Genomic DNA, 12,695 nt, shown 5'->3' on the forward strand with positions numbered 1-12,695 from the left:
CCAAATTTGTGTGGAGAATATTTGAGTCATTCAATATTTCTAATAATTTATATTCGTTCTGTGTATTGCACTGTGAACACCTTATATGCTGTGTATTTCAGTGTGTACACATATTCATCCTGTGTATTGCAATGTATATACATAGACATTCTGTGTATTGCTGTGTTTTCATGTATACATTCTGTGTGTTTCAGTGTATACACAGACACACGTGCAATTGCTTCCAATGCAGTAGCTGCAGGTCGAGCCTATGAAAACATTGTAAAGGCTATCAACGATGCTAGTGATGCTGCCAATGTCACCTTCGATAATGCCGACTCAGCAGCTGTAGATGTATGTAAATTTATATCTTTTTAGAGCATTTTTTGGTTGGAAATTATTGAATTTAAAGTCTATAAATAATAGCATTTGAGAAAGTCTAAGTAAAGCTAATGTTACAGCAATTTGATTTAAAAAGGAAACGTTCTGTTCTTTAAGAAATAAAACAAAACGGAACAGTTCTTACCCCAAATCAACATTGGACTAAATTTTTAATACCGGTATAAAAACACTTTTGCAGTCAAATGGTGTCGGTGAGCTGTCAAAGAACTTCACCATGTCCAGTGAAGAACTGCTGATTGAGGCCAAACTCCGGTTTAATGCCACACAAGTTGGTAAGTGACCATTAACATATTAGATTAAATGTATATGCTTGGGCAAGTTCGGTAGGCATTATACTGTGTACAACTCCAATCAAAATAGAAAGCTAGACTAAGGTGGCGCTGTCAACATACTGTTAGGTAGGAGTTGGTTGTTAAGTGCTCAATAGCTGACAGCGTAAGAAATAGGCCTTAGCTTTACCATTTTGAGTCAGGTAATGACTTGGGTCAACCCTATTGAGTATTTGAATATATGTGGGTTGACATCTTGTTTCACTATCTGATTATGGATGTTTGCATTGGTTTTACTATGAGAAGCCTATCTAGCCACCATCAACACTTTGTTGGATAAAGCAACTGAATTTTGCGTCATGCTGTTTGTTAACAACCGCTCACGTGTTTTTGGTGAATATCACAGAAATTTGTTTTATGTTTCAATTTTTTTCAAATCAATCTTTTTCAAGAAACGTCGGGAAAATTATCAATCCTGTGCCCTCAGGTCCTATCTTTTTGTCTGGACCGAAAACACATGGTAGATATTATTATGGTTAATATTTTGGTAAACATGTACCAATCTGCTTTATTTTCATCAATAAATTAAAATTGCATAACAAACTCATATTCTTTACATCTAATTATGATTGAATCATTAAATTGCACATTACTTCATTGAAAAGATTGTCAATAAATCAGGGAATTTAAATTGATTAAACAGGGAATTGAATTAATGTGTTTTAAATAACAAACTTGCTATTCAAGACTTACTGGACCGCCTGGACAGTGCTAAGGCTGGTACCATGGTCGTGGAAGGACTCAACAAGGAAGTCAGTATTGCAGGGAACCAGATCAAACAGAGACTTCTTACTATTCCTGTTGGTGGGTACACTTGTTTTTGATAAGAGGATGTGGCTGTTTTGATTGGTTGAAACAATGGCCTACTATGAAAATCAAATTAAATAGTCAAGGTTCGGAGTCTGGTATGATTTATGGTGCTGTTTTGAATTTCTGTTAGAAATTGCCAATTTTGATGAGAGCAGCTGTGATTTAGTAATGTTGTCGATTGAGTAGTGTTGTATAAGTATTTTGCATTGCACTTTGAAAAGTCATAATTTAACTTATCAGTTATTTCTGATTGACAGTATTTAATCTAAGTTTTGGCAGAAGTTTATCAAATATACAAGCATGCATATTTGAATTAATAATATCTGGGGGGTTTTCATCATTCATATATTCATTCAATTTATTTACCCAAAATGATAGAATATTGTTACCTTCAGGTGAGGTAGGTCAGAAAGCCAATGATGTGTCAGCCAATGGTGAAGCTGCCGGTCAGAGAGCGGAAGACGCCAAGGTTAAAGTCAAGGACATTCTCAAAGACCTTCCAAAACAGCTGGAGAAAACTGTGCCACTCACTAACGATGCTCTCAACACCAAGAGGGATATTGTACAGGCCCGGGCTCAGGGTAAGCAATTTGATGTAATGTATGTTAAAGGTCAAGGACATTATTGATGACCTTCCCAAAATGGCCAAGAAAACAGTTCCCGCCACTAATAATACTTTCAATACCATTTAAAAAACATTTTTGTTTATTTCTAGACAAATTTGGACTTCCCAATTCAAGTCAAAATGACACATTTTCCTCTACCAGAAAGGCCCTGGCCTCATTCCCATAATGATGGAAAAAACAACACTTTTGCAGACTTAGTCTTAAACCAAACAAGTTGTATAAGTGTACTGTGGTTACCTTGCATATGATTTATTTAAATATTTCTTTCCCAGTCAATACAGTACAGAAGTTCATCCCGAACATCCAAACATTGCTGACAGACCTCACTGCTGAGTCCGAGAGAGTTATGGTTCTTGGACAGCAGGTGAAAACCAACATTGCTGCCCTGAAGGAGAAAATCGCCATCGCAAGAAACCAGGCTAATCTGGTATGTTTACTTTCTTTCTCTCAAATAACTAACCAAGTTATTTGTTCCTATTTTTAGATTGACATATGCATTGCAATTTTTGTGGAGCTTTGGAGTTGTATTAGGTAATTTGGCCAATAAACATAGTTTTCATGCCATAAATTTATTAATCTTTCAAATGTCTTAAAGATTTCTTTCTTTATATCGTATTTCATGTATTCCATGACTTTTCTGTGTATTGAAATTGTGTTTTGGTATATGACTAACTAATGTTATTTCTCATTTGTTTGGAATAAATCTGATGTTTGAACAATCAATAACTTTTATAATTTAGATCAGAGTTGGTCTGAACTTCCTCGGCAACACGACAGTTGAGCTGCGAAATCCCCGCAACGTTGCGCAGGCTGGCTCGTACAGTGACGTGTCACTATTCTTCAAGACAACAGATGAGAATGGTCTGCTATTGTATGCCGGAAGTGAAATGTCAGGAAGCAAGAAACCGAACCAGGTGAAACAAATGGTGTTTGAAATTCATGACAAAAGAAGAGGAAAGCTATTAGTCATCAATTTGAGCTAGTCTGTTTCTCAAAGAAAAAAGTTAATGGTAGTCTAAGAGCTGTTGGTGGTGTTTTTGCACTAACATCTTAACATTGGCCATGTCTCAAAGAACTGTTCAGAATGTTGAAATGAAACTTGGTATACACATTGGTTGCCAAAGACAATACACACATATATACCAAGGCCCACAACTCTCATTAAAGTAATGGTTAAGCCCCTTGTTTGACTGAAAAACACAAGACAAGCTTTGGCATTCACTCAACAGAACTCTTCTACTTCCTTTACAATCAATCATATCCTTTAGGATACGATTATTATGAGGGGATAGAGAGAAAAAAGATGTGAGAGGTTTTGAGCTTTTCATCTACAATTGCTTTAGAAATTATTAAACATTGATTGATGATCTTTATTATAGTTTTGTTGTAACTTGGTCAATGAAAACTTCACTTTAAGCTAAAAGTTTTATTGAAGCAAGACATGGTGTTTTGAATCGGTTGTAATCCCAAATGTTCCATGTGCTTTCAGGACTTCATGTCCATCGAGATTGAGAATGGTAATGCTGTGTTCAAGTACAACCTGGACTCTGGCCTTGTGAAGATAAATCACCCACACTACGTCTCTGATGGGCAGTGGTACAAGGTCACAGCTAAAAGGTAATAATTATTTTGTATTTGTTTTGGAACATTATTGCAATGGTCGTTTTTAAAATGAATGTCTCATGGTGTCTATTTGCTGACCAAGATATACCTGGATAGTTTAATTTTTTGATTTGTTAGATATGAATTGGTATTATTTCATACATTGTATACAGGTGCTAGTGAAATATATATTTATTGAATTCAAAAATGGATTACCTGTAGAAATCAATGTTTTATTTAAACAATTCAAAGGATTGGCAAGGCAGGAACGTTGCTTCTCGAACAGGACCAAAACAAACCAGAGTTGCCTCCAGTGATGGGCGTCGCTCGGGGCTCAAACACCGTCCTTGACCTTCACCCTCTCACAACCAAGTTCTACAGTGGTGGACTGCCAGAAGAGGCCACCATGGTGGGTTATGATTATTTTTATATTGTCTGTGTTGAAAAGGGTAATACAAATAGACATTGGTTTTAATACTGTTGTATTGGTGTTATCAGCAGAGGCTGTCATGCTGCTGTAGTTGTCCATGCAAAAGTTAAAATGTTTTGCTATAACTCCAAAAAAGAAATGATCTTGCTTGGATAAAATTTTGAAAAAATATTGTTTAACTATAATTCAGTGACCAAGTTCCTATTTCATATTATTCCTTGTGCTACAGATATCTGAGGATGTGACAAGGGATACGTATGTCGGCATTATCGAGGACATCAAGTTTGATGACAACCCAATGGGTGTGTGGAACTTTAAAGAAGGAAATAACAACTATAAGGGAGCCAGAGAGAGGTATTTATATGAATTTTTAACTTTTCCTTTGAAAAGAATGTACAAAAGACATGGGACCTTCAATTAGAGTTTTGTAAAAAAAATTGCAAAATTCACTTCAAAAGTCTCTTTATTTCATGTGATTTTTTTTTTAATTAAAGTTGTCAGAAAATGATTTTTTGCAACAATTTTTTTCAGAGACATCCTGACATCAGTAGTATCCAATGGTTTCCGATTTGACGGAGCTGGATTTGTCATTTTAAGCACTTCTCAGACTGGCTGGAAACCTGCCGTTAAGTCACAGGTGTCCATGAAGTTCAAAACATATGCTCCAAATGGTCTACTCTTCTTTGCTGGTGAAGATCGGGACTTCATATCAATTGAATTACGTGATGGCAAGGTCCTGCACCAGTATGACCTTGGCGGAGGGCGTGTGCAGTTAGAGTACAAGTTTAAGGAAGTGAATGATGGAGAATGGCATGACGTACAGATTAACCGACGCAACAAGACCGGGATGCTGTTTGTGGATGGGGATGGAAGTGAGTGAAACATCTGACTTTAACTTTATTAAGAAAGAAATAATTTTCAGAAATCATATAGCCTACCCTTTCAGTTTCACCCTTAGATGTGATGTGATGTTACAAAATCAAAAATCTGTTTTTCGAGGGAAAAATCTAATATTTCTGTTATAAAATCATACTTGTATGTTTGTTAAAGGAAAAAAGTCAAAGGGCATTGCAATAAAGATCTTAGTCATAATTAGTAATATTTTCGTAATTTTGCTGCATATTTGTATTCTGTACAATGTGAGATAATACTGTGTGTATTTTAGTTGGCCCTGTGGATTCACCTGGCAGTCTTACGCAGCTGTCCATCACCGACGAAATCTCCATCGGAGGTTACTCAGGGATCATACTTCCTGTCAGGTAGGTGGTGACGTCTCCTTAATGCTGCATAGAGATTTGTCCCCAAATTAATGTCCAAATGAAGATAGTTTTCATTATTTCAAAAATACTTTATCTAGAGCTTTGATGATTAGAATAAAATGTCCACTATAACACTAGACTAGAAAGGATACAAAACAATATGATAAACTGAAACTGATTTCTTAAAAAACAGCACAGCTGTTTTTGAATAAATTGTTATTATTTTGAGTATTTCTTTCACATTCTCTTTTACTGCACATAAAACCTTTTCAAATAATTCAAAAATTCTATTGGGTCTCCATGCATTGAATGCATACGATTGTGATTTAGAGATGTTTCAAAGCTTGGATTTGTTAAAAACAGGGTGAGAGCTGTCTAGTGGTATAGGTGTCCCCATCTCACCCAAGATGTTGTGGGTTCGATTTCCACCAGGGGGTCCTTTCTGACTGCCTCTCAAAATAGACACCAGTACTGGTTTTTACCCAGGAAACAGACTTGAGAGTTATTCTATAAGCTTCAGCTTTCCTCAGAAAGGAGCTAAAAGAATCTAGTATAAACTAAAACAAACATTCTCTTGTCAATTTAGCGACGTTACAAAGCTTGGATTTGACGGCTGTATAGAGGATGTGGCACTGCAACTCGGAACATGGGACCTTAATGAGAATACACAGGCCAAGGGAGTTAGCCCTGGATGCCCAGCACAGGTAGGGGACATTCTGGGAATTTTGATATTTGTGCAGGTAGTGAGCTATCTCATGGAGTGAAGATATCACTTTTGGATTTTCAATCTAAATCACAAAATTCTTAGGAAAACTTTTTATTAGATTCAATAGTGATTAAATTTCATGATTCTGAGCTGAAAAAAGTATTAGTTTTTTCCATGAAGTATGGTAAATATAACTATGAAATAAATTACAAATTATAATGCATTCAAATTGATATGGCTATGATCACTGTAACTTAAGTTTTTCTAGTTTACTGGATGATGTTTTGGCATTACATTTTGAATGAAGCAATATTAATGAGCAATTATGTTTCACAAGCCTTTTGGCAGATAAGTTTAGGTTAGGTAACATTCAGGGCAGCCAAGCTAAAATGCATTTATAAACCTACTGAAACACAAATTAGTGATGACTATTTAGTGCTCTAGGTTTGATAACATAAATAGTGCTGTAGTAAAGTTGAAAGTATATTGAAAAAAACACCTTGTTGGCCAAAAATTGAAATTCCCCATTTCTTATACTGTTATATAGGTTAGAATCTTGCAGATTTGTCTTTGATTTCATTGTTATTTTATGATACATAGGTATTATATCTATACCGTTGCATCATTTTTGATATTTTTTAAAATGAGGTTGACTACCTTTTACATGATAAAAAAAGACATTTTTGCAAATATATTATCAAGCTAAAACCATATGTTTTGGGCTAAAATAAAATGTATTGACAGATCTTGCGAGTTGCAACTTATGAGGATCAACAACTGTCCTTCATTGCCAACCCCATCGAGAGTATCGGTGAGAACTTTGACCTTACCTTCAAAATGAAGAGCAAGCAGGAGGAAGCACTCTTGATATTTGCTGCCAATGATGATCAGGTATTGGAATATTCTTGCATTGCTTAAGAACCCGTTAATACTGAATATGATGTTCTTAATAAAACACTTGTTGTGTGAAATTTAATGACACTTTATAATCTGAATGTACTCGAATGTGTTCAAAGTTTTGTACTAACATTCCTTCAATGCATTTGTCGAATGCTTAAGAATATGTGACCTGTCAGGTACTAGCAAAATTTATCTGCTTAGTCTTTATGTATTTCTGTTTGTTTATTCCAGTCTGTTGGATTCTCAGTGTCGCTGGTTCAAGGGAAAATATCGGTTGTAAGTAACCCTGGTAATGAGCGCCTTGAAATCACGAGTCGGGTAAACACGTACAATGACGGTCGCTGGCATTATATCTCCATAATGAAGAAGGGCATAAGGTATGGTAAAAAATATCGAGTGACAAATATGATTTTCTTATGTGACATTAAATAAAGAATGGCTTAAAACCCTTTCAGTTTCACCCTTAGATGTGATGTTTCAAGTTTTCTGAAATGTTTCTGATATGTTCTGTTTCTTTCATGTCAAGTTCTTTTCATTTAAAGTAACATTAAACAATCACAATGATGCAAACAGGTTTCATGAAAAACCAAAGAAAGCAAAACATCAAATATACAAATAACATGACACATTAAGTTGCATTTTTTTTTTTAAGTGACTAGAATTTTGTATGTACTGAATGTGTTCGATAGACATCCTCAGTTTTTATCAATAAAGGTAAAAAGCTGTTAAAATGATAAAGGCTTTCATTACTTGGTTTCTGTGTTATACTTTTATCCTTCAAAATCTTCAAAAACCTTAAACTGATTTTTTCTTTAATGTTTGGGTTAATTTCCATAAATGTTACTTTTTTCAGCCTTGAGATGAACATTGATGATTATGAGACCGTTCGCACCAGAGGCACGGACGGCTTCACATCTGTAGATACCACCTCGCCCTTGTACTTTGGTAACGCTGACATTAACGTCCCAACAGAGCTGGCAAATAGCCAAGAACAGTTTGGTGGATGTATCGGTGACGTCACGATCAATGGACAGTATGTTTGGAGTTTTCAATCTCATTTAGCTTGCTGTTAGCTTTGTACATCATCTTAACAGGGTTAGGACTAGGTGCATTTAGGTGCTGGTGCACTAAAGTTTGAGGAGTTTAAGAAAGTCTTAATATCGGGAGTAATGTAAGAACTGAAGGCTACCATGGTGAGGTCACCTGAATGCAAGAACTCAATATCTGCTACTATTTCTATATGCAGTTAATGATTTATTGCACTATTGTCACGCTACATGCTTTACAAATTGGCAATTCAGAAAATATTTTGGCTTTATTTCAGCAAAATCTTTGAAAATGAAAGAAGTCCTGCTTTTGTTTTAAGTCTGTTAAATTGACATTTTTGCCAGTAAAATCAAACATTTTGACAATTTGACTGGTTTATTCTGAATATCAAAACTTCAATTGTCATATAAAAACATTTGTAATGAAAGCACTGAGACTGCTGAACGGCTTGAGCGACAATTCCTTCTCATTGTTAAACTTATTTTACTGCTAGAGTAGATTAATTTGCATTGAATTAATTATGTACTGTATATCTAAATTCCCTCCCCTGTAGAACCTTATTTTTAGAATTATTATGCAATCTTATTGCAATGAGGTCAAACCCAGAACTGCCAAGTTTTCCTGTTTATAGGAGTTTTCCCTTTCATGTCCGTGTTTTATAAGTGTGTTGACTGTTATCCGAGTATCCGGATATCCGGATATCACGCAAGTATTCGGATACCAAAATGGGTATTCGAATATTCTTTAAGAATTAAAATTTCAATGAAATAGCTTAGCAGAGACATAGCAATTGTTATAGAACTTTTCAGATGAAATATTTCAGGTGATCAACAGTGTCTGTTGCGAAGCGGGTATGTGTCACAAATTGTCTGCTAACTGGGTGTTTGCACAAGGCGTGATATTGTGTCCTTGTGCAGCATCCTGTGAAGTTCTATGACCTTGTTTACAATGACAAGTGTTGTTTTATGATCTCAGATGTGCTTAATTGACACTTATTTGCACTAGTCGATATTAAACGGATTGATCATTAATCCGTAGGAATTGATCGTCCAATCACAAGATAAGGGTCGTGCAATCAAAGCTATTAATGACCAATCGTATTTTTGATGAATATGCATGAAGAATTTATTGCTATCTGAACAATAAATACAAAAACAAATTTGTTTATCTTTTCACTTTTCAATCAAATTATAATAGGAAATTTACTTATTATGAAAACAATTTGATACGAGTATCCGGATAGTATTCGAATACTTGATACGAATATCCGGATACCGATTTGGTATCCGGTTTCCATCCCTAAAAATATTACACATTCTTACTTTAAACTACACATTGACTTATTTTGTAAATCAACCATTATTCCAGGTATGTTTCATGAATTGATTTTAATTGAAATCTGGTACTTCTAGTATGATTTTCAACTCATTGTGAAAATGATTTTAAAGGTTTTTTTTGGGAACGATCAGTATTTTAATTTGAATTAAACATGTCAATATTAATAAATCATCTTGCCTCATATTTCAGATTCTTGAACTTTGCGGTTCTCCAGCCAACCCAGAGACCAAACATTGCCTTGGCAGGATGCCCGATTCCTGACCCTGAGGGTCCATACAACAGGGACCCCCTGCCAACTCTATATCCACCCACAGAGCCCCCATCAACTACAGGTAATTCTTCATTTAACGTTATGATATTAATATCATTTGTTTTTATTTTTACAGTTCCCGGAATGAGCAGAGAGTCCAGGCCTTGTCTGTTTTCATTTCATTGAATTAAGTGAGAATTATTGAGCCAAAGCTCTAACATTGTTTATATCCCCCTTTGCCCCTTTTTAGGGACCCCTCCTATGCCCAGGCCAGTATGCCCTGACCACTGTTGAACCTCGTGGACTTTTACAATGTAAAATGCTTCCCTTTATTTCAGAGGCCGCCTACAATGGCACCAGGCCAATGTGCACTCACCCCTGTTGAACCTCTAATGAGGTTTAAAAATATTTTTGTCCCCTTATTTCAGAGGCCCCAATAATGCCACCAGGCCAATGTGCACTCACCCCTGTTGAACCTCTCATGAAGTTTAGCAATATTTATGTCCCCTTATTTCAGAGGCCCCAATAATGCCACCAGACCAATGTGCACTCACCCCTGTTGAACCTCTCATGAAGTTTAGCAATATTTATGTCCCCTTATTTCAGAGGCCCCAATAATGCCACCAGGCCAATGTGCACTCACCCCTGTTGAACCTCTCATGAAGTTTAGCAATATTTATGTCCCCTTATTTCAGAGGCCCCTACTATGCCACCAGGCCAATGTGTGCTTACCCCTGTTGAACCTCTCATGAAGTTTAGCAATATTTATGTCCCCTTATTTCAGAGGCCCCTACTATGCCACCAGGCCAATGTGTGCTTACCCCTGTTGAACCTCTCATGAAGTTTAGCAATATTTATGTCCCCTTATTTCAGAGGCCCCAATAATGCCACCAGGCCAATGTGCACTCACCCCTGTTGAACCTCTCATGAAGTTTAGCAATATTTATGTCCCCTTATTTCAGAGGCCCCAATAATGCCACCAGGCCAATGTGCACTCACCCCTGTTGAACCTCTCATGAAGTTTAGCAATATTTATGTCCCCTTATTTCAGAGGCCCCAATAATGCCACCAGACCAATGTGCACTCACCCCTGTTGAACCTCTCATGAAGTTTAGCAATATTTATGCCCCTTATTTCAGAGGCCCCTACTATGCCACCAGACCAATGTGCACTCACCCCTGTTGAACCTCTCATGAAGTTTAGCAATATTTATGTCCCCTTATTTCAGAGGCCCCAATAATGCCACCAGGCCAATGTGCACTCACCCCTGTTGAACCTCTCATAAAGTTTAGCAATATTTATGTCCCCTTATTTCAGAGGCCCCAATAATGCCACCAGGCCAATGTGCACTCACCCCTGTTGAACCTCTCATGAAGTTTAGCAATATTTATGTCCCCTTATTTCAGAGGCCCCAATAATGCCACCAGGCCAATGTGCACTCACCCCTGTTGAACCTCTCATGAAGTTTAGCAATATTTTTGTCCCCTTATTTCAGAGGCCCCAATAATGCCACCAGGCCAATGTGCACTCACCCCTGTTGAACCTCTCATGAAGTTTAGCAATATTTATGTCCCCTTATTTCAGAGGCCCCAATAATGCCACCAGGCCAATGTGCACTCACCCCTGTTGAACCTCTCATGAAGTTTAGCAATATTTATGTCCCCTTATTTCAGAGGCCCCAATAATGCCACCAGGCCAATGTGCACTCACCCCTGTTGAACCTCTCATGAAGTTTAGCAATATTTTTGTCCCCTTATTTCAGAGGCCCCAATAATGCCACCAGGCCAATTTGCACTCACCCCTGTTGAACCTCTCATGAAGTTTAGCAATATTTATGTCCCCTTATTTCAGAGGCCCCTACTATGCCACCAGGCCAATGTGTGCTTACCCCTGTTGAAACTTTCATAAATTTGAAATATCTGTCCCCTTATTTCAGAGGCCCCCTACAATGGCACCAGGCCAATGTGCACTCACCCCTGTTGAACCTCTAATGAGGTTTAAAAATATTTTTGTCCCCTTATTTCAGAGGCCCCTACTATGCCACCAGGCCAATGTGCGCATACCCCTGTTGAAACTTTTATGACGTTTAAAGATATTTATGTCCCCTTATTTCAGAGGCCCCTTCTATGCCACCAGGCCATTTTGTGCTTACCCATGTTGAACCTCTCATGATCTTTAACAATATTTATGTCCCCTTATTTCAGAGGCCCCTACTATGCCCCCAGGCCAATGTGCGCTCACCCCTGTTGAACCTCAGGAGCTCCCAGAGGAGAGCCGAAAGGGATTCTATTTTGGGGCCTATCCTGGCAGTCGACTGGAATACGAGTCACTGCCATCTCTTCTCAGGATTAGGTGAGATGGTTGGTCTGGTTGGTCTGTGAGGACTTGGGTGAATTTAATTTTGGCAAATATTCACAATTTGAAAAAAATGGTAATTATGATACATGTATTAAAAAATACTCATTACAAAGTGAAAATAATTATTACTAATGTATCAGGGTGTTGCAAATACTTAACTTCGCCAAAATTTCTTTCTTATTTTGTATTTTCAAAATCAGCTAGCAGTAATTTGTGTTTTTAAATGTTAACAAATTAACAGTTATATTTGTTTTTAAAAGTTTTTTGTATGTTTAAAATTTAGATAAGTTTAAGGCATTTTAGATCATTAAAAAGTGTATCAATTTAGTGTATATTGTATTTTTAAAATGTGGTTCAGTTGACAGTATTGTGGATTTTTAAAATGTGGTTCAGTTGACAGTATTGTGGATTTTTAAAATGTGGTTCAGTTGACAGTATTGTGGATTTTTAAAATGTGTATCAGTTGACAGTATTGTGGATTTTTAAAATGTTGATCAGTTGACAGTATTTTGTATTTTTAAAATGTCATTGTTTACTTACACTACTCTTCAAACTGGTACATACATGTTCATATACTGTCACATTGTGCTGTACAATCTTTTCAGTAGAAAAAGTATGTGGATAGATGACATTGTTTATCTTTCTAGTAACTTTGAATT

At 36.7% G+C, this 12,695-nt stretch overlaps 1 protein-coding gene across 1 annotated transcript in view; it reads left to right on the forward strand.

Moving 5' to 3' along the window:
* LOC128213970 (laminin subunit alpha-like) overlaps positions 1–12,695 on the forward strand; it is a 63,491-nt gene that overhangs the window by 44,683 nt on the left and 6,113 nt on the right. The window contains exons 47-63 of the mRNA XM_052920109.1: positions 195–333; positions 560–653; positions 1,398–1,514; positions 1,916–2,101; positions 2,419–2,573; positions 2,887–3,060; positions 3,636–3,763; positions 4,001–4,157; positions 4,408–4,532; positions 4,710–5,050; positions 5,344–5,437; positions 6,024–6,141; positions 6,888–7,034; positions 7,275–7,420; positions 7,897–8,076; positions 9,618–9,760; positions 11,883–12,030. Coding sequence (XP_052776069.1) covers positions 195–333; positions 560–653; positions 1,398–1,514; positions 1,916–2,101; positions 2,419–2,573; positions 2,887–3,060; positions 3,636–3,763; positions 4,001–4,157; positions 4,408–4,532; positions 4,710–5,050; positions 5,344–5,437; positions 6,024–6,141; positions 6,888–7,034; positions 7,275–7,420; positions 7,897–8,076; positions 9,618–9,760; positions 11,883–12,030 — 2,592 coding nt within the window. The remainder of the gene's footprint in view (positions 1–194; positions 334–559; positions 654–1,397; positions 1,515–1,915; positions 2,102–2,418; positions 2,574–2,886; positions 3,061–3,635; positions 3,764–4,000; positions 4,158–4,407; positions 4,533–4,709; positions 5,051–5,343; positions 5,438–6,023; positions 6,142–6,887; positions 7,035–7,274; positions 7,421–7,896; positions 8,077–9,617; positions 9,761–11,882; positions 12,031–12,695) is intronic.

The sequence above is a fragment of the Mya arenaria genome, chromosome 13 (genome assembly GCF_026914265.1).
Source record: "Mya arenaria isolate MELC-2E11 chromosome 13, ASM2691426v1".
In the NCBI taxonomy this organism is placed as follows: Eukaryota; Metazoa; Mollusca; class Bivalvia; order Myida; family Myidae; genus Mya; species Mya arenaria.